At 66.7% G+C, this 20926-nt stretch overlaps 3 protein-coding genes across 3 annotated transcripts in view; 1 reads left to right on the top strand and 2 right to left on the bottom strand.

Annotated features, from left to right (window-relative positions):
* Positions 1 to 448: 448 nt before the first annotated feature.
* Positions 449 to 8823, bottom strand: MVP (major vault protein). Its single transcript, XM_074941629.1, has 16 exons — positions 8682 to 8823; positions 8315 to 8510; positions 8117 to 8240; positions 7903 to 8034; positions 7340 to 7434; positions 6548 to 6784; positions 4179 to 4304; positions 3594 to 3752; positions 3215 to 3453; positions 2862 to 3059; positions 2417 to 2561; positions 1892 to 2103; positions 1699 to 1815; positions 1301 to 1427; positions 945 to 1133; positions 449 to 672 (listed from the first exon to the last, which is right to left on the bottom strand). Exons 1-16 carry the CDS (start codon positions 8801 to 8803, stop codon positions 541 to 543), a joined length of 2550 nt encoding a protein of 849 aa, XP_074797730.1. The 5' UTR covers positions 8804 to 8823; the 3' UTR covers positions 449 to 540.
* A 3182-nt stretch (positions 8824 to 12005) lies between these two features.
* LOC141980389 (kinesin-like protein KIF22) lies at positions 12006 to 17190 on the top strand. The gene is given in 13 exon segments (XM_074941626.1): positions 12006 to 12160; positions 12243 to 12273; positions 12275 to 12371; positions 12453 to 12613; positions 13765 to 14205; positions 14635 to 14788; positions 14897 to 14996; positions 15083 to 15257; positions 15567 to 15699; positions 16118 to 16188; positions 16428 to 16634; positions 16720 to 16779; positions 17119 to 17190. Coding segments are annotated over 13 exon segments (1839 nt in total). The 3' UTR covers positions 17173 to 17190.
* Positions 17191 to 17493: 303 nt separating this feature from the next.
* Positions 17494 to 20926, bottom strand: part of LOC141980390 (major vault protein-like) — an 11190-nt gene continuing 7757 nt past the window's right edge. Inside the window, 1 exon segment of the mRNA XM_074941627.1 lies at positions 17494 to 17508. Coding sequence (XP_074797728.1) covers positions 17494 to 17508 — 15 coding nt within the window.

Here is a 20926-nt window from a genome sequence, read left to right on the forward strand (position 1 = left end):
GGGGGAGCCGTTTTGGGGGGTCACCCAGCAGGCAGAGCTGGTGATGGGGGGTTCAGCCCGGGGTAGCCGTTTGGGGGGGTTGCCCAGCAGGCGGTGCTGGTGACGGGGGGTTCGGGACAGGGGAGCCGTTTGGGGGGGGGCAGCGCCCAGCAGGCGGTGCTGGTGACGGGGGGTTCGGGACAGGGGAGCCGTTTGCGGGGGGCTTGGCCAGCAGTGCTCGGGGCCTGGCCCTCACCTGTCCCCTGGTCGGTGCTGTTAGGGGAGAGTGGTCTGGCGCTGAGGGTCGTCACCAGCACCCACAGCAGGAGCCATTCTGGAGCCCAGTGCCCCATAACTACCTCCAGTTGGGGCGGAGCTCTACCTGGCCACACCCCCTTGGAGTGTGACATCACAATGCCCACAGAGGTCAGGTATGTGCACACAGCCCCACCCCCAATGAGCCACGACCCGCCACGTTGGCTGCCACTTTTATTGCAGAGAATAAGGCACACGCTGGGCCGGACAATGGGGTCCCGTTTCCATGGGGGAGGGGCGGGGCCCTCACTCGTGGTGCCCCGGGGAGGGCCTGGGCAGGACACCCAGCAGCCCCCCAGCCGTGGAGAAGAGGTTGATGGGGGAGGAGCCGTCGGTGATGAGGGCCGACTGGAGGCCCAGGCCCTGCAGCAGCTTCACCTGGGGGGAGCAGGGGGGTGGGTGAGTGAGTGGGACCCAGTCCCCAGCCCCTCCCCCACCCGTGTAAGCTCCACCCGTCCTGGGCCCCACCCGCAGAACCCACCAGCCCCTACTCCACCCACTCCAGCCCTACAGCCAGCTCCGCCCCCCAGCCCTAGCGCCACCTATGCCAGCACCAGTTTCCTCAGGTCCTGCCCCTAAGCCCCTCCCCCACATGCTCACCCAAGCCTAGCCCCGCCCCACCCTCCTCTAAGCCCCGCCCCCCGACCCACCTGCAGCTCCGGCCCGGCCAGCGCGATGTCGCGCAGGGTCTCGGGCCCGATGGCTTCCGTCACCTGCTGGAACTTCTTCACCTCCACCTCGGCCAGCAGCCGGGCCCGCGCCGCCTCCTGCTCGCCCTGCGCCCGGGCGAAGCGCAGCTCCTGCTCCCGCGCCTGGCCCAGCCGGGCCAGCTCCGACTCCTGCGCCCGCCGGGGGGACGGGGGACAGGCTCAGTGCTGCCTGGGCCACGCCCCCTCCCCGGGCTCCGCCTCCCACCCCCGCGGGCCACGCCCCCTCCCCGGGCTCCACCTCCCACCCCCGCGGGCCACGCCCCCTCCCCGGGCTCCCCCCAACCCCGCCCACTCACCGTCTCAATGGCGGCTGCCTCCGCCTTCAGCTTGGCCTGTTCCACGGCCGCCTCGCCCGCGATCCGCGCCGCCTCCGCCTTGGACTGGGCCTCGGCCCGCGCCGCACCGGCGCTCTCCACTGCCGCGCTGGGGGGGGGCCAGACAGGGTCACAGACCCACACATACGCCCCCCCGGTCTCCCAGAGGCCCCCCCCAGCCACTGATCCCCCAATTCTGCCCCCGGACTCCCCCGCTGCCCCAATCCCACTGCCGGCCGTGGACCTCCCCCCGATCCTGCCCCCTGCCGCTGACCGCCCCGCGACACCCTGCCCCCAGACTCCCCTGACCCCACCAGATCCCTCCCCTGGCAGCTGGCCACCCTTCCCCTGACCCCCCATCACCCCCCGGGTCCCCCAACCTCAGTGCCTCCAGCTCCAGCAGCTCCTTCCGGGCCCGCTCAGCCTCCGCCTGGTCCAGGATTTTCTGCCGCTCCAGCCGCCCCCGGGCCTCCTGTTCCAGCCGCTCAGCCTCATGCCTGGGGGAGACAGGCTGGGATGAGGGGGGCTGTGGGGCAGGGCTGGGGCGGGAGCAGGCCCCTGGGGAGCCTGTACCTGGCGGCCGCCTCCTGGGAGTTGGTGGTGATCTCGATGGCCAGCTGGACGCTCCTCTGCAGCGCGTCCCGCGTGCGCTGGTCCACCGGCTCCACGCTCTGGATGTCCACGCTGCTCACCACCAGCCCGTTCTGGGGGAAGCGCAGGCAGCTCCGCAGCTGCAGCTCCGTGTCGAAGCCAAACACAGCCGAGCAGATGATCCGGTTCGAGTTCTGGGGGGAGCAGGGGATTGTGGGGCACTGGGGGGAGCGGCTGCAGCACCCCAGAACCCCCATATTCACCCTGGCAGGTACAACCGGGCAGCCAGACGTGCGGATGGCCCAGAAGGACGATTCCAGGAACCGCAGACAATGGGTCCTGTTTGACCCGGGGAGAAGTGGCGGATGGGGGCTCAGTGGTACCCCAGTTCCAGATTGCACCCTGGGTAGGGCTGTGCCAGGAGGAGCAGGCCAGGGGGCTTGGGAAGGCGTGGTGGGGGAATGCCAGGGGGGCACGGGAAGGGGTGCAGAGGGGCCCCCCCCATACCTTGTGGAAGTCGTCGAACGTGACGGAGGCCACGGCCCCACGGATGCGGGAGGCCAGTGCTTTGCAGGCATCACCCACGAAATCCGGGACGCTGAAGAGCCGGGAGAGCGCCGGGGGGTCAGGGGGCGACGGCACCTCAAAGTGCCTGGGGGGACAAGGCAGTTGGGGGGCTGGGGAACAGGCTTCCCCGGTCCCCCTCCCTGCAACCTCCACCCCTCCCAGCCCCACCCCCCTGGGCAGAGGGGGCTGTAGGGCCGGCGCTGGGCCCAGGGGCAGAGCCCCAAGAGTAGCCTGGAGACCCTGAGATTGGGGCAGTGCCTGGGCTCTGCAGGGCGTAAGCAGCAGGCTGGGGTGGGGGGTGCCCGACAGGGCCTGTGACACCCCCCTGCTGCCTCCTGCCCTTCCCCAATCATGGCCCCATCAGCCCCTCTCCCCAGCCCCTCACCAGTTGTAGGCCAGCTGGAGCTGCAGCCGGGCATGGTCGGCCGTCTCGATGGTGACGATGTCGGCACAGAAGTCAGGGCCCAGCAGCAGGCAGAGTGAGCGCCGGGTGTGGGGGGCCTTGGGCCGCCCCCCTGACAAGCTCAGCACCGTGAACTGCTCGTCCGGGCCCAGCAGAACCAGCTCCGGGCCCAGCACCACCCTGCGGGGAGGGGAACATGAGCCCTACACGCCACGGGAGGGAGCCCCAGCGACCCCCAGCCCCGCTTCCCCTGGGACCCCCCTCCCTCCATGAGCTGCATCCAGCCCCCGACCCAAGTCCCCCTCCCACACACACAGCCACAAGCCCCTGCTCACCTGGCCTGCCGCTCCCGGTAGTCGTACACCTGCACGGCTGCGTTGTGGGGCACCTGGTAACTCACCACCCGTGTCTTGTCGCGGGGGGGCCCCTCACCTCCCTGGGGGGGGGCCCCGGAACGGTCAGCCACGGGGTCCCGGCCCGAGGACAGCAGGGCCTCCACGTTGGGGGGCAGCTCCTTCTCCCAGAGCTCCTCGGCCTCCGTCAGCATGTAGGTGTGGCCGATCACCGCCCGCACCTGGCGAGAGGGGGGAGTCCATGCGGGGGCAGGGATATGGGGTACCAGGGGTCAGTGGGGCAGGCCAGGGGTCAGGGATATGGGGAATTAGGGGTCAGTGGGGCACTGGGGGGCAGGGATGGGGCCGGGGCCCTGCTCACCTTGCCTGTCTTGATGTCGCGCACGTAGATGCCCTCGTTCTCGCCCAGGGGGGTGGCCTGGCGCCGCTCCAACACCTCCACCTCCACCGGCGGCACGTACTCCAGGGGCCCCCGGATGAGCCAGCAGTCGCCCGGCTTCCGCTGCAGCCCACGGCCGCCCTGAGGGTGTCGGGATCCCGGTGCCCCTCACTCCCGACCCGCAGCCCCCTGCCCCCCCCGCCGGTGCCCCTCACTCCCGACCCGCAGCCCCCTGCCCCCCCTGCCGGTGCCCCTCACTCCCCACCCGCAGCCCCCTGCCCCTCCTGCCGGTGCCCCTCACTCCCCACCCACAGCCCCCTGCCCCCCCTGCCGGTGCCCCTCACTCCCCACCCACAGCCCCCTGCCCCCCCTGCCGGTGCCCCTCACTCCCCACCCACAGCCCCCTGCCCGCCCTGTGCCCCTCACTCCCCACCCGCAGCCCCCTGCCTCCCCCGCTCTGCCGGTGCCCCTCACTCCCCACCCGCAGCCCCCTGCCTCCCCCGCTCTGCCGGTGCCCCTCACTCCCGACCCGCAGCCCCCCGCCAGCCCAGCCCTGGACTCCCCCACCTCATCCGAGTCCTCCAGCTTGCTGAGTGCCCGCAGCAGCAGCCCTTCCTCCTCCGAGAGGATGTAGATGTCTTGGATCCCCTCCTTCAGAGACTCCCCTGGCTGCAGGAAGAACGACTTCTCCCCCTGGACCAACGAAGGGGGAGGTCTGTGAGAATTTCCACGGCTACCCAAGAAATGTGGGGAGGGAGCGTAGGCATATAGTCTAGGTAATATGGTCATATCATTTACTGTGCATATAAACTAGAAAATATGGCAAGATCATGCCTCAATGAATATTTTATTCCTTTTCCCACTTATTGCCAAAGAAACAAGGCAACACCTGCCCAGATAGTCTGAAAAATACAGTTAGACCCACCCGACTCCAAGGTGAGGAGCTGCTTTTTCTATTATTCTACGTGTAGCCTAGAAAATACAGTAACCGCTTGCCTATATTATAGGAAATACGGTAACCCCCCTTCCACAATGGCCTGGTCAACCATCACCTTTAAAGTGGAAATACAGTAACATCTGCTCCTATACCCTGAGTAATATGGTACCCCCGTGCCGCCCCCAGCTGTAGCTGCTCCTATGACCTGGCAACAGACACTTCCCCCACCCATCTATAACTGCAGCTATAATCTGGTATATACGGTAGAAAATAAAGAAACAAAGACAGTAACAGAAGGCCACTAGCCGTCACCTTCAGCCCCCAACTCAAACCTCTCCAGCACACCATGGAGGATCTACAACCGATCCTGAGGGGCGACCCCTCGCTCTCACAGATCTTGGGAGACAGGCCAGTCCTTGCCTACAGACAGCCCCCCAACCTGAAGCAAATACTCACCAGCAACCACATACCACACAACAGAACCACTAACCCAGGAACCTATCCTTGCAACAAAGCCCGTTGCCAACTGTGTCCACATATCTATTCAGGGGACACCATCACAGGGCCTAATACCATCAGCCACACTATCAGAGACTCGTTCACCTGCACATCCACCAGTGTGATCTATGCCATCATGGGCCAGCAATGCCCCTCGGCCATGTACATTGGTCAAACTGGACAGTCTCCACGTAAAAGAATAAATGGACACAAATCAGACGTCAAGAATTATAACATTCATAAGCCAGTCGGAGAACACTTCAATCTCTCTGGTCACGCGATTACAGACCTAAAAGTGGCTATTCTTCAACAAAAAAACTTCAAAAACAGACTCCAGCAAGAGACTGCTGAATTGGAATTTATTTGCAAACTGGATACAATTAACTTAGGCTTGAATAGAGACTGGGAGTGGATGGGTCATTACACAAAGTAAAACTATTTCCCCATGTTTATCCCCCTCCCCTCACTGTTCCTCAGACGTTCTTGTCAACTGCTGGAAATGGCCCACCTTGATTATCACGACAAAAGGTTTCTTTCTCTGCTGCTGGTGATAGCTCACCTCACCTGATCACTCTCCTTACAGTCTGTGTGGTCACACCCCTTGTTTCATGTTCTCTGTGTATATAAAATCTCCCCACTCTATTTTCCACTGAACGTGTCCGATGAAGTGAGCTGTAGCTCACAAAAGCTCATGGTCAAATAAATGGGTTAGTCTCCAAGGTGCCACAAGTCCTCCTGTTCTTTTTGCGAATACAGACTAACACGGCTGCTACTCTGAAGCCTGTATATACGGTAGCCAACTCCTAGGTTAACCATACCAGTCTATCCACATCTGTCTCTTTATTTCTACTAATTATGGTAGACAGCCATTCTGGGCCCCATTCAGCTACCGTACTTACTAGGATACAGGAGGCTACAACAAAGAGGTAATTAGAAGGGTAACTATGAAATACCATAGAGGCACATCATTACCATAATTACTAGCATAAATGTGCCCCACAGCTATATCCAGAGCTACTGTAATGTCAGATAAACAAAACTACCGTATATGCTAGAATAAACTTGTACAAACAATATTTGGTTACCCTATGTACTAGGATAAACATGCCCCTACAAGATATAGTTACCATATATAATGGTGTAAATACACCCAATGAGATACACATCATTACCATAGTTACTGACACAAGCCCCTCCCCAACATAAAATGGACTAGCATAAATATTCCTCACATACAGTTGTACTATATTCACTAGAATATAAGTGACCCTTCAATCTAAAGTGCCATGGTACTTAGTAGAATACATATGCCCCACAGCACTACCGCATTTAGTGGAATAAATGCGCCCCGGGAGCTATGCAGCCTTACCAGAGGCAGGGGAACAAAGCCTTCCCTGAACACAGACACAGTACTACGGGTGCTACCGTATTCCCTAAAGCAAAGGTGGCCCCGGAGTTTACACTAGTACCATATTGTCATGTGTACACATGGCCGCTATACCTTGATCACCTTCTCCTGGCCCAGCTGGGGCTTGCCGTTGGGCCCCACGGGGTCGCACACCACGCAGTACTGGCGGCTGCTCAGCGTGGTGATGTCCACAATGCCCACCACCTCCTCGTAGACGTTGGGGATGTAGGCCTCACTCTGAGCGAGTGTCACCAGCCACTCCTCCCCAGTCCGGCGCACCGTGTCCTCCGGGTCCCGGAAGGTCTTGGTGGCGCGGAGATGCAGCGCCCTCTATGGGGGAAAGGGGAACACGGCCATCAGCATGAGGGGAGCCAGGTCCTGGCTATTCCCTCCTTCCCCAAGGCCCCCCACCTCCACCCCCATGTCCACCTACTCTCCCCTCCCCCAGATCCCCCTCTTCCCCAGGGTCCCCCACATCTTCTCCTTGTCCATGGGGTCAACCCCACACTACTCCTTCCCCCCCAGGTCACATCCAGCTTCCCCCAATTTCCTCCCCACCACATGCCCCCAAGGATCAGAGCCATTTCACACCCTCCCACTCCCTCCCCACCCTGGACTCCCCCATCCCCTCCACTCCCAGACAGCACCATGCCCCAATCTCATCCCTCCCCACCACCACTCCCCTTAGGGGCAGGGCTGGGAACCCTCTAACCTCAGTCCCGCCCCCTCAGCCAATAAGAAGGCCACCTCACAGCAAGGGAGCTCCTTCCCCGGGTTGGAAACCCAGCCCCACCCTGTCCTGCCCCCCACCCGGGTGCAGATTGCACACCTGCCCCCCGCCACGGTCACACCGACTGCCACCAGCACCCCTTGCCCCCCCCTCACCTTCTCCGTCAGCACAAAAGCATCCACAATGTCAACCACCTCCTCAAACACGCCAGGAAGATACGCACCCACTCGCTTCACCAGCCACTCCTCACCTGGGTGGGGGGAGAGAGACATGGCAACAGATCAGGAGTGAGGGGGACCGGCAGAGCTGGGGGGACAGGCCCAGGGCTGGGGGGGCTGCGGGTCGGGAGTGAGGGGCACCGGCGGAGCTGCGGGGGGGGGGGCAGGGCTGGGCTAGCAGGGGCTGTAGGTCGGGAGCGAGGGGCACCGGCAGAGCGGACGGGGGGACGGGCCCAGGGCGGTGGGGCGGGAGCGAGGGGCGCCGGCAGACCGGATGGGGGGACGGGCCCAGGGTGGCGGGGCGGGAGCGAGGGGCGCCGGCAGAGCGGACGGGGGGACGGGCCCAGGGCGGGAGCGAGGGGCGCCGGCAGAGCGGACGGGGGGACGGGCCCAGGGCTGGGGGGCGGGAGCGAGGGGCGCTGGCAGAGCGGACGGGGGGACAGGCCCAGGGCTGGGGGGCGGGAGCGAGGGGCACCGGCAGAGCGGACGGGGGGCGGTACCTGTGACCCGCCGGGTCCCCTCCCGGTCCGTACACTCCTTGCGGGCCCGGAGCCGGATGGCCTGGTTGTGGCGGATGACAGTGGCTTGGATGATTTCCACCACCTCCACCTCGGTCCGCGGGATGTGGGTGCCTGCGGGAGGCTGGCGTTAGCCGCGGACGAGCCCGCCCGGCCAGGCTCTGCCCAGGCCCCCAGCCCAGCCCAGCCCACTCACCTGGCCCCTCAAAGAGGAACTCGTCCCCGGCCATGTACTTCCCACCCTGATCGTCCTCAAAATCCAGCAGGGCCTTGAGGTGCAGGGCGGTGTTCGGCAGGACCACCTGCAGGGCCGTGATTCCCTGGGGGCGAGAGGGGGCTCAGGGCACGGCTCAGGGCACGCTGGCTCCGGGCCGGGCCTGGGGCTGGGCGTTACCTGCTGGATCTCCTCCCCCGGGTAGAGGGGGAAGGGGGGCTGGCTGAGCCGGATCTCCAGGTCCGCGTGCCGCAGCAGCGCCTGCCCCGAGGCATCGAACTGCACCCCGGCGCCCGGCGCCCGGACCACGGGGTGCAGCACTGTGCAGTAGTGCCGGGGGGGCACCGTCACCATCTTGGCAGGGGGGAAGACGACCCTGCGGGGCAGGGGGAACACGTCAGGGGGTGCTGGGAACCGACCCCCGTGACCCTGGCAGCCCCCCACGGCCCCTCCCCCTGGTCTCCCCCCACCCCGTCCCCTCCCCAGCAGCCCAACCTCTCTCCCCGCAGCCCCTTGGCCCTGCCCGCCCCAGCTCCTGCGCCCTCACCGCTCATTGTCCTGGCGGATGTAGGTCTGCGGCCCCACCTCGACGCGGGTCACATTGGAGTTCTGGTCCAGCACGTGGATGTAGTGGTGGGGGGGGATGCGGATGATGGATTCCTCGGCCATGTCAGCTATGGGGCAGGGCAGGGGGTTAGCAGCCCCCGGATCAGGCCCACACCTCCAATCCCAGCGACCGGCCGAGCCGCGTTCCCAGGATCCTCTGCGCCAGCCCCGACCGAACCCATGGCCCTGGGCACCTGCACTAGGATCCGCCCCCGGGGAGAATTTACCCTCCAGCCAGAGCCCGCCCACTTGACAGCCCTAATCCAAGCGCAAACAGAGCGACCGGCCCAGCCCCGTTCCCAGAACCCTCTGCACCAGGGCCGCACCCACGCCCGGGGCGCCCAGGCCGGGACTGACCCCCCTCTCCCGCCACGCCCGGGGCGCCCGGGCCAGGACTGACCCCCCTCTCCCGCCACGCCCGGGGCGCCCGGGCCAGGACTGACCCCCCTCTCCCGCCACGCCCGGGGCGCCCGGGCCGGGACTGACCCCCCTCTCCCGCCACGCCCCACCCAGGCCAGGACTGACCCCCCCCCTTCCTCCACGCCACACCCAGGCCGGGACTGACCACCCCCCCCCTCCACGCCACACCCAGGCCGGGACTGACCACCCCCCCCCCTCCACGCCACACCCAGGCCGGGACTGACCCCCCCCCCCTCCACACCACTCCCAGGTCGGGACTGACCCCCCCTCCTGCCACGCCACTCCCAGGCCGGGACTGACCCCCCCTCCCGCCACGCCGCGCCCGGGCCGGGAGTGACCCCTCTCTCCCGACACGCCCGGGGCGCCCGGGCTGGGACTCACCCCCTCCTCACGCCACGCCTGGGCCAGGACTGACCCCCCACACCACGCCCGGGGGGCATCCGGGCCAGGACTGACCCCCCACGCCACGCCCGGGGTTGCCCGAGCCGGGACTGACCCCGCTCTCCCTCCACGCCACACCCAGGCCAGGACTGACCCCCCTCCATGCCACACCCAGGCCAGGACTGACCCCCCCCCCACGCCATACCCGGGGCACCCGGGTCGGGACTGACCCCCCCCCACACACACCCCCAGGCCGGGACTGACCCCCCCCCTCCGTCCACGCCACACCGGGGGCACCCGCACCAGGACTGACCCCACCCCAGGATTCAACCCCCCCCCACACTAGCCCCAGGGATGCCTGGATACCATCTAGGCAGTGACCCAGCTGTGCCAGGGGGAAGGGGTGTCTGAGGGCCCACCCCGGCCAGAGACACAAACATACCAGCTGCTTCCTGCAGGGCCCAGCTGAGACTGAGCCAGACCCGCCCCCAGGCTGGGCGGGACCCGCTTAAAGAGGAAACGGAGCCGTCCCGCCCCCAGTCCTCAGCCCCCCTTCCCCCATCTCAGAGCCCCCAGTCCTGGGCCCCCCTCCCCGGCTCACAGCCCCCCCAGTTCTGGGCCCCCCTTCCCCCATCTCAGCCACACACACCCCAGTCCTGGGCCCCCACTTCCCATCTCACAGCCCCCCCAGCCCTGGCCCCCCTTTCCCCATCTCAGTGCCCCCAGTCCTCAGCCCCCCTTTCCCCATCTCAGCCCCCCCAGTCCTGGCCCCCCTTCCCCCATCTCAGAGCCCCCAGTCCTCAGCCCCCCTTCCCCCATCTCACAGCCCCCCAATCCTGGGGCCCCCTTTTCCCTGGGAAGGGATCCCCGATTCACAGCCCCCCCAGTCATGGCTTTGGGTAAATTTCCCGGTCATAGGATTTTAAAATCAGAAACGTCGTGATTTCAACTCTTGCACCTGAAACGTCCCGGCGTGGGAACTGTAGGGTCCTGACCCAAAGAGGAGGGGCTTTGGGGGGGTATCGGAGGGTTACGGGAGGGGGTCGCGGTACCTCCACCCTCCCTTCTGGGCTGCTCGGTCCGCACCGCCGCTCCCCGGCCGCCCAGCCCCGCAGGCAGCAGCGCAGGGGGAAGGGTGGCGATCCCGCAGCCCCCTACAATAACCTCGCAGCCCCGCAACTCGCTCGTGGGTCAGGCCCCAGCTGGAGAGACGCTGGGCTCCCCCGTGCGATCTGGACGGGACCGGGCACGAGCACACGGGACAGGAGCTTGCACGGCCTCTGACACGTGTGTCGCGGCCCAGGCCCCCGTCATGGGGTATCAGAAAGGGGGCGGGGCAGGGCAATGGGAGGGGGCGGGGCAGCGAGGGGGGCAGGTTGGGGCAGGGCATGGCACCGGGAGGGGGCGGGACAAGGAGGGGTGCGGCAGGATCGCAGGTGGGGGAGGGGCAGGGTACCAGGAGGGGGCGGGGCAGGGTAGCGGGAGGGGCGGGGCTAGGAGGGGGAGGGGCAGGGTAGCGGGAGGGGCTAGGAGGGGGCGGGGCAGGGTAGCGGGAGGGGGCGGGCCAAGCAGGGGTGGGGCAGGGTAGCAGGACGGGAGGGGCTAGAAGGGGCAGAGCTGGGTATCATGAGGGAGAGGGGCTAAGAGGGGCGGGGCTAGGAGGGGGCGGGGCAGGGTGGCGGGAGGGGGCGGGGCTAGGAGGGGGCGGGGCACCAGCCGACGCTTGTGCAGTGGGAATGGGGCCCCGCCCCACAGCAGAGCCCGCGAGCGTGGGGTGACCGGGGTCCCTCGGGTCCGCGCCCGCGCGAGGGGTCCGCAGCGTTTTTGCGAAGCCTTCCGTCCCGCAGGCGCCATTTCACGTGCTCCCCGCGCGCGGTGGCACCGGCGCATGCGCAGTTCTCTCCCATGTCCCATTGTGCGCATGCGTATATCGCCAGTCCTTTTTTCCTTTCGTTCGCGTCGGCCAAGCGACTCTACTTTCCCTTAATGCGCATGCTCCGCTGCTTTTCCCTCCCCCCCACCCAGAATTGCGCACTGAGCGTGCACGTTTCTTCCAGTCCCTGATGCGCATGCGCTTTTTGTTAGTCTCCTCCCTATGACGTCACAGACGCCGCCATCTTGTCCTACCCCTCATGCGCACGCGCCTTCCGCACCTTGTCGCTCCCGCGTCGCTGGGTGCGTGCGCGGCGCCCCACCCGGCGGGCGCCCTGATTGGCCGGTGTCTGGACAGGGGCGGGGTTAGCGCCAAATACAAACGGCCGCGGGCCGCGCGAGCTGCAGCGGCCGCCGGACCGGAGAGAGAGCAGGGGCTCGGTGGGCGCGAGGGGCCGGACGGCGGGGAAGGGAGTGGGGGGGCCCGAGGGGGCGGGGCTGAGAGCAGCTTGTGGGGCGGGTCCCCCGGTCGGGGCAGCAGGTTCCCCCCCACAGCCCGGGCGGGGCGCCCCCTCCCCCCGCGGCGGGCACCATGCCGCCCCAGCAGCGAGCCGGCCCCCCGGCCCGGGTGCGCGTGTGCGTCCGCCTGCGGCCCTGCAGCCAGGGGGACCCCTGCGTCCGCGGCCTGGACTCCCGCTCCCTGCAGATCGTCAGCTGGAGGAACAGGAAGGAGACCATGGAGTACCAGTAAGTGGGGGGGCCCCTGTGCTGAGACACCCCCCCCCCCGACATCACAGCCCTTCCCCCACCCCCCTGCTCTGTCCCCCAGGTTCGACACCTTCTATGGGGACCAAGCCACCCCAGCATGACGTCTACGCCGGCTCCGTGCAGCCTGTCCTGCGCCACCTGCTGGAGGGGCAGAACGCCAGCGTGCTGGCCTACGGGCCCACCGGTGCTGGTGAGCACGGGGGCGGCCGGGCTGATCCCGGGGAAGGGGGCTGTGGAAGCCGAGGAACTGATTTCTTGCCTCCCACCCCAGGTAAGACGCACACCATGCTGGGCAGCCCAGAACAGCCAGGTGTGATCCCACGGGCGCTGCGGGATGTCCTGCAGATGACGCGGGAGGCGAGCTGCTCACCCAGGGGTGAGGAGTGGGACTACTCAGTCTCCATGTCGTACCTGGAGATCTACCAGGAGAAGGCAAGTATGGGGGTGGGGTGAGGACAGTACTGGGGGGAAGAACTGTCCAGCCAGCTGCTGGACCCACTGTTGCAGATCCACAGGATGGGTACTAAGACCCCAGCTTTGGAGCAGTCTCTGGGAGGCCCTCTTCATTGAGCCAGACTCCCAAGGGGTTCCACTCTTCCTCCAGGGGAAGCCACGGGCCTCACCACCTCCTTAGGCCGGAGGAGCCTGCAGCCCCCCCACTTCCCACGGAGAGCTCTGATCAGTGAGTCCCATTGAGACCCCAGGGGAGACTTGTACAATCTCCGGCAGTATCTGCAGGGCCACGCTGCCAGTGCTGGCAACAACAGGTTCATTAGCTGGCTGGACAGTGTGGCAAATCCTTGGTTAGCCAGGGAAGGAAGTTACAGCCCAGCCCATCCTGGTCAGCCCAAGCCCTGTGCCTCTGACCTCCTGTTGGCCCGGTTCAGGTGTGTCCCCAAAGCCCGCAGAAGCCAACCTTTAACCAGCAGCCCCCCCCGGGTCCTGCGTTCTCCACCTGGGCGAATGCTGCTCGGTCCCTGAGGAGAGGTGGGTTGGCCATGGTCCTGGTCGCTAGGTATCAAAGCCCAGGTGACAGGGATTGCCATTGTCGTCTTATAAACCCCACTGATGGGACCTAAGGCTCCAGGCAGCTTGGAGACATTCACAGCTGTAGGTTTGCCTACCCTGGGAGCTGACAGACCTTCTCCCCATTGCGTGATGGTGCAGCATAGAGGGGAAACTGTGACACACAGGCTTCATCAAAATATGACACAAAATTCCCACTTTATCCCACCTACCAGTCTGAGTGGGGTTGGCAGGTGTATGTGGGAGTGAACCAGGAGGGAGATGGGCTAGTAGGCTCTTGCTGATCTGAGATGGGCTGATGGGGGATTCCCTCTTGGTCGGGGGTGGGGAGAGAGAAACTGAGACACCAGGGGACAGGTGGGTGATGCATGTGGAGAAGTGCACTGGCTGGGGCTGGTGAGATGATGGGGTGGGGAGAATCTTGGCAGTCCAGGATAAGGGTGGGAGGGTGCTGGGAGCCCTGCCTGACTGGGATGGGGGGGGCAGGGGTGGGGCTGCTGGGAACACTGGTAGGGGGCAGAGCAGGATCCTTCCTCTGATAATCCCTCCAACTCCAGGTGCTGGACCTGCTGGAGCCATCCCAGCAGGACCTGCCGATCCGGGAGGACCGGGACCGGAACATCCTGATCCCGGGGCTGACTGAGCGAGAGCTGGGAGGCTTCGGGGACTTCGAGCGGTACTTCCTGCCAGCTAGCCGCAACCGCACTGTAGCCTCCACTCAGCTCAACGACCGCTCAAGCCGCAGCCACGCCGTGCTGCTGGTGCGGGTGGCGCGGACCCAGCAGGCGCCCCCCCACCGCCGCCGCACGGCCAAGCTCTGCCTCATTGACCTGGCTGGCTCTGAGGACAACCGGCGCACTGGCAACCGTGGCCTGCGGCTCAAAGAGAGCGGTGCCATCAATGCCTCCCTGCACGTGCTCAGCAAGGTGGTGGATGCCCTCAACCAGGGGCTGCCCCGTGTGCCATACCGCGACAGCAAGCTCACCCGCCTGCTGCAGGTGCGCTGGCCGCCGGGATCCTCCCCTGGAATAGGGGTGGGGCTGGGGCCAGAGGCTGCAGGGGAGGAATGCACGCTGGGGTCCTATCCTGGGGCAGGGGTGCACACACCAGGACTCTGCCCTGACACTGCTCCCGCCTGGTATTCTCCAGCAACGGAGCAGGGAGCTCTTGGGCATCAGAGGCTCAGTATCAAAGTCGAACTGGGTCGGGACATGGGGCCTGGCGCGCAGAGAGCCGAGGGGGACAAAAACCAAATACCGGGGAAGGGGTAGCACCAGATGCACAGTCCCCTGCCCTGCCCAGCTTTGCCAGCGTGAGGGGACTGGTGCAGGAATCCTGGGTTCTCTCTCAGCTCTGGGAGGGGACTGGGAGCTGGTGGTTAGAGCAGGGGCAGGTGCAGGACTCCTGGGTTCTCTCTCTCTCCCCAGGACTCCCTGGGGGGCTCAGCTCACAGTGTGATCATTGCGAATGTCGCCCCCGAGCAACACTTCTATTTTGACACGCTGAGCACGCTGAACTTTGCTGCCAAGTCCAAGCAGGTGGTGAACCGGCCCTTCACCCAGGAGACACTGCAGGCCCCAGGTAAGGCTGGGCCAGGCCAGGCTGCCCTGTCCATGGGGCTAAGGGATCAATGGGGGGGGTGACCCCAGGGGCTGTGCCCAGCCTGGCCTCACCCTTCTCTTCCCACAGCTGCACGCAAGAGACCTCATGAGGATCCTGGAGCCAGCAGTGCCAGCCCAGGGGCCAAGAGTCCTCACAAGGAGGAACCCCCCGAGGCCAAGCCGCTCAGGTGAGGGGTGGGAGCCCTGGGGAGGGGGTGTGCAGGGGAGCATGGTGGGAGTTGCTGGGCTAATGGTCAGTCTCCTCTCCCCCAAGCTCCCTGCTGCCCCTGGAGCAGCTGGACCCAAGGCTGGTGCAGCGGCTGCTGGGCCTGGAGCAGCTGGAGAAGCAGCAGGGGGGTGCCGGGCAGAGGCTGCCGCTGCTCAGCACCCCCCGGCGAGAGCGGGTGGCCCTGCTGCGCCAGCTGGAGGAGACACGCAGCGAGCTGCAGGTGGGTGAGCCCCACATCCATGTGCTGCTCCCCGGGGACCCCCAGAGCCCCGCCTGGCTCCTTGAGGACTCCCGCATGGCTCCCTGTACCCTTACACCTGACCCTGGGGACCCCTGCATGGTTCCCCTGCACTCTCTAGCCCCACCCAGCTCCTGGGGAACCTCCACCCCGTAACCTGTTCCCATAGACAGCCCCATAACCCTTCTCCCATTGCTTCCCTGGTTCCCTCCAGCCCCAAACCCCCTTGTGCCCAGCTGGCCTGTGACTGGCCCCAGTGTGCCCTCCCCACTGACCTGGCCTCCCCTACAGAAGCTGAAGGAGAGGCAGAAGGAGCTAGAAGCTGTGGCACTGCTGGACAACGCCTGTCAGCCCAAGCCCCTGCACAACAGCAAAGCCCCCCCCAGGGCCCGCAAACAGGCTGTGGTGCTGCCCCTGCAGCAAGGTAAGGGGGCTCAGGGCCCCAACCCTGGCCTCATCGAACTGCTAGACAGCCCTCTTGTAGAGCGAAACCCGGGTGTCCTGGCTCCCAGTGCCCCCCTGCTCTAACCACTGGACCCCACTCCCCTTCCAGAGCTGGGATGGAACCCGGGTGTCCTGGCTCCCAGTGCCCCCCTGCTCTAACCACTGGACCCCACTCCCCTCCCAGAGCCGGGATGGAACCCGGGTGTCCTGGCTCCCAGTGCCCCCCCTGCTCTAACCACTGGACCCCACTCCCCTCCCAGAGCCGGGATGGAACCCGGGTGTCCTGGCTCCCAGTGCCCCCCCTGCTCTAACCACTGGACCCCACTCCCCTTCCAGAGCTGGGATGGAACCGGGTGTCCTGGCTCCTAGCCCCCCTAACCCTGCCCCCTGCTCTGCAGTGCACACCCCCCTTGGGAAGCAGGCCACACCCAGTGGAGATGAAGGGGTCCTGGTCATACAGAGGAAGCAGGTGAGAGGGGCTGTGCACAGGGTATCTTGGAGGTGCATTGCTGAGGGCGGCACAAGTGTTGGGGGGCAGTTGAGAGGGCTGGGGCAGTAGGGGGTGGAAACGGGCAGGGTGGGGTGAATGGGGTGAATGGGAGAGACAGTTGTGCTGTCTTGGGGGGCAGAGTTGGGGGGTGGATTGCTGTGCTGGGGGGCCCCCTGGTAGTGGAAGGTCACTGCCCCCAGCCCATGTCTCCCTCCCAGGGCCAGGCCGATGGGCTGGGGGCTGAGAACCAGGCTCCACCCTGGGAGCTGATGCTGCGCCCTGACCTGCTGGCCCGGAGCCGGGAGAACCTGGTGGTGCTGCTCAACCAGGGCAGTGCCAAGGAGCTGCGCGCCCTGCACCGCATCGGGGACAAGAAAGCCCAGCTCATCATGGCCTGGAGACAGCTCCACGGGCCCTTCACCCAGGTACCTGCGGGGGGGGCCGGGGGTGAGGCGGGGTCCGCAGTGGGGGGCAAGGGACATGGCCAGTCACTCTGCCCCTCTCTCGCAGGTGGAGGACCTTCAGAAGGTGGAGGGGATGACAGCCAAACAAGTGGCCTCTTTTCTGAAAGTGAGTGGGGGGGGTTATGGCCTGGGGCAGGGGGGAGGCACTGATGGGGGCTGGGCCCTGTGTCAGTGTCGGGGCCATCGTGGGATGGACAAGGGGTGAGGGACAGGGCTGGGGGTGCAGGAGCATGGAGTGCAGGGGGTGGGGGAAGCAGGGACTGGGGCATGGGGGGAAGCTGTGTGGGTGGTTAGGGACATGGGGGGGAAGCTGTGGGGGGCAGGGTGAAGTGGGGGGCAGGGGTGTGGGGCTGGTTAGGGGCAGGGGGCAGGGTGAAGTGGGGGAGGCTCGGCTTGGGGGGAAGCTGGGGGGGTCCCACTGCTCTAACTCGCTGCTCTCCCCCAGGCCAACCTGCTGAGCGCCCTGGGCCATGTCTCGCCCGCGCCCCCCGCTCAATAAAGGTCTCTGTGTACGTCACCCCGACTCCGCCTCCTCCTTCGCCGGCGCGGGGACCCCCACCCCAGCACGACCCCTAAGTGTCGGCCGAACGCACGGCACGGGAGGGCCCTCCCCTTTAAGAGGCTCTGCCCCTTTAAGGGAGGCCGGGAGAGGGGAGCGCCCTGGGGATGGTGCGGTGCGGGCTGCGCGAGCACTACCATCTCCCCGCGGGGGGGAGAGTAGGTCAATGCCCCAGCGTGTCCCTCTCATGGTACCTTCCACCCTGCCTCGGGGCCAGAGGTCAATCTGGGCGGCCATTTTGTGAACAAGGGGAGGGCGTAGTTACAAGCTAACGGGCTGGGGGAGGAAAAGGAAACGACCGTTACCAGGGCAAGCGCGCGCCCCGGGGCCGTCAGCCAATCAGCACCTTCTTCCTCCAACGGTCACCGTGCGCACTTGCCGACGGGGTGCTGAGCGCGGAGGGTTTCACCCAATCAGAAGCACCCCACGTGGGGTCGTGTTCTCAGTCTCACTGGAGCGACCAATGGGAGCCCTGCAAGAACCCCACGCCAAGGACTCCAGCGTCGGCCAATCACTAAAGCCCCCCCTCAGGGAGCCTGTCGCGCGCCGCGAGAGCGTGCGCTGAAGGGGCCAATCAGCGTCGGCGCGGAGGTGTCCTCGCGCCGCTACCTCCTCACTCCCCCCCCTCCCACCTCACTCCCCCCGCCCGCGCGGCGCTGCTCCTGCTCCCCGCTCGCTCCCCCGCCCTCCCCGGCCCCCGCCCGCCGCCGCCATGGACCCGAGCAACTGGAGCAGCTTCATCTTCCAGGTACCCCCGCCCCGCCCCGCCCGCCGCGAGTCCGCGCGGGGGGGCCGCGCGCCGCCCCCGCCCTCCAGTCCCAGCGGGCGGGGCCGCCTCGGCGGGGGCGGGGCCGCGCGCCGCCCGACACCCGCCGTGCGCGCTCCCGCGCCGCGCCGTCCCCCTCACCCGCCGTGACCCCTCCCGTCACAGGAACCCCTCCTCCAGCGCGTGACCCTCCCCCGCCGGGACCCCTCCCCCACCGCGTGACCCCTCCCCCGCCGGGACCCCTCCCCTCACAGAGACCCCTCCCCCACCGCGTGACCCCTCCCCCACCGGGACCCCTCCCCTCACAGAGACCCCTCCCCCACCGCGTGACCCTCCCCCGCCAGGACCCCTCCCCTCCCCCACTGCGTGACCCCTCACCCGCCGTGACCCCTCCCGTCACAGGAACCCCTCCCCCACCGCGTGACCCTCCCCCGCCGGGACCCCTCCCCCACCGCGTGACCCCTCCCCCGCCGGGACCCCTCCCCTCACAGAGACCCCTCCCCCACCGCGTGACCCCTCCCCCACCGGGACCCCTCCCCTCACAGAGACCCCTCCCCCACCGCGTGACCCTCCCCCGCCAGGACCCCTCCCCTCCCCCACTGCGTGACCCCTCACCCGCCGTGACCCCTCCCGTCACAGGAACCCCTCCCCCACCGCGTGACCCTCCCCTCACAGAGACCTCTCCCCGCCGGGACCCCTCCCCCACCGCATGACCCCTCCCCGCCAGGACCCCTCCCCTCACAGAGACCCCTCCCCCACCGCGTGACCCTCCCCCGCCAGGACCCCTCCCCTCACAGAGACCCCTCCCCCACCGCCTGACCCTCCCCCGCCGGGACCCCTCCCTTCACAGAGACCCCTCCTCCACCCCGTGACTCTCCCCCGCCGGGACCCCTCCCCTCCCCCACTGCGTGACCCCTCTGACCCCTCCCGTCACAGGAACCCCTCCCCCACCGTGTGACCCTCCCCCGCCGGGACCCCTCCCCTCCCCCACTGCGTGACCCCTCACCCGCCGTGACCCCTCCCGTCACAGGTACCCCTCCCCCACCGTGTGACCCTCCCCCACTGCGCGACCCCTCCCCTCACAGAAACCCCTCCCCCACCGTGTGACCCTCCCTGCCGGGACCCCTCCCCCACTGCGTGACCCCTCCCCCGCCGGGACCCCTTCCTCACAGAAACCCCTCCCCTGCCGCATGACCCTCCCCCCCCACTGCGCTACCCCTCCCCCGCCGGGACCCCTCCCCTCACAGAAACCCCTCCCCCACCGTGTGACCCCGCCGGGACCCCTTCCCTCACAGAAACCCCTCCCCCACCGGGACCCCTCCCTCACAGAAAACCCTTCCCCCTCCGCGTGACCCTCCCCTCACAGGTGATCCTCCCCTGCCGGGACCCCTCCCCTCACAGGGACCCCTCCCCCACCGCGTGACCCTCCCCCACTGTGTGACTCTCCCCCGCCGGGACCTTTCCCCTCACAGAGACCCCTCCCCCGCCGGGACCTTTCCCCTCACAGAGACCCCTCCCCCGCCGGGGACCCTCCCCTCACAGAGACCCCTCCCCTCACAGAAACCCCTCCCCCACCGTGTGACCATCCCCCTGCCGGAACCCCTCCCCTCACTGGAACCCCTCCCCTCACTGGATTACCCTCCCCTCAGCGGGACCCCTCCCCTCACAGGGACCCCTCCCCCACCAAGTGACCATCCCCTCATAGAAACCCCTCCCTGACCGTGTAACCCTCTGCCGCCGGGACCCCTCCCCTCACAGGAACCCCTCCCCCACCGTGTGACCCTCCCCTCACAGGAACCCATTTCTCCCCTCGCTGGGACCCCTTCCCTCATAGAAACCTCTTGCCGACCATGTGATCCTCCCGTCGCCGGGACCCCTCCCCTCATAGAAACCTCTCGCCGACCATGTGATCCTCCCCCTCACAGGAACCCATTTCTCCCCTCGCCGGGACCACTCCCCTCACAGAAACCCCTCCCCCACTGTGTGACCCTCCCCTCACAGAGACCCCCTCCCCCACCATGTGACCTTCTCACCTACTGTGACCCCTCCCATCACAGGGACCCTTCCCCCACCGTGTGACCCCCTCCCCCACCATGTGACCCTTCCCTCACAAGAACCCCTCCCCCACTGTGTGACCCTCCTCTTGCAGGAACCCCTCCCCCACTATGTGACCCTCCCATCACAGGGACCCCTCTCCTCACAGGAACCCTGCTCCCAGTGTGTGGTACTCGCCTTACAGGGACCCCTCCCCCATCATGTGACCCCTCCCCCACCACCCTCCTCTCACAGCCACCTCTCCCTCTCCGTGTGACCCTCCCCTTACAGGGACCCCTCTCCCAATCTGTGACCCCTCACTTTGCAGGGAACCCTTCCCCCATCATGTGACCCCTCCCTCACCATCCTCCCCTCACAGGGACCCCTCCCCCATCATGTTACCACATCGCCTCATAGGAACCCCTCCCCAACCAGCGCGTGACCCTCCCTTCAGAGGAACCCCTCCCAAACTGCGTGACCTCTCCCCCACCACCTTCCCCTCTCAGAGACCCTTCCTCCTCCACCCTATGGCCCCACCCCTCACAGAGACTCTCCCCCACTGCACTCCTCCCCCACTCTGTGGCCCCTCCCCTCACAGAGAGACCCTCTCCTCGTGACCCCACTCTTCAGAGAGAACCCCTCCCCTACCCTTCTGCTCTTTCACCCCATGACCCCTTCCTAGCCCTGTGACCCCTCCACCGCCCCACTGCTGCCTTGCCTCCCACTTCTCCATACAACACAGCCCTCCCCCTCCCTGCCTCGACCCTCCTACCCAGGTCCCCCACTGCCTCATGTCTTCTTCAGACTGCCCTCTGCCTCCCTCCTCTCCTCCATCATGTCCCCGAACCCACTCCCATTGCCTGTTACCATCACAGCCCCTCCTGCTTGGGTGGG

This window comes from Natator depressus, unplaced genomic scaffold, assembly GCF_965152275.1.
Source record: "Natator depressus isolate rNatDep1 unplaced genomic scaffold, rNatDep2.hap1 scaffold_115, whole genome shotgun sequence".
NCBI classification, from domain to species: Eukaryota; Metazoa; Chordata; order Testudines; family Cheloniidae; genus Natator; species Natator depressus.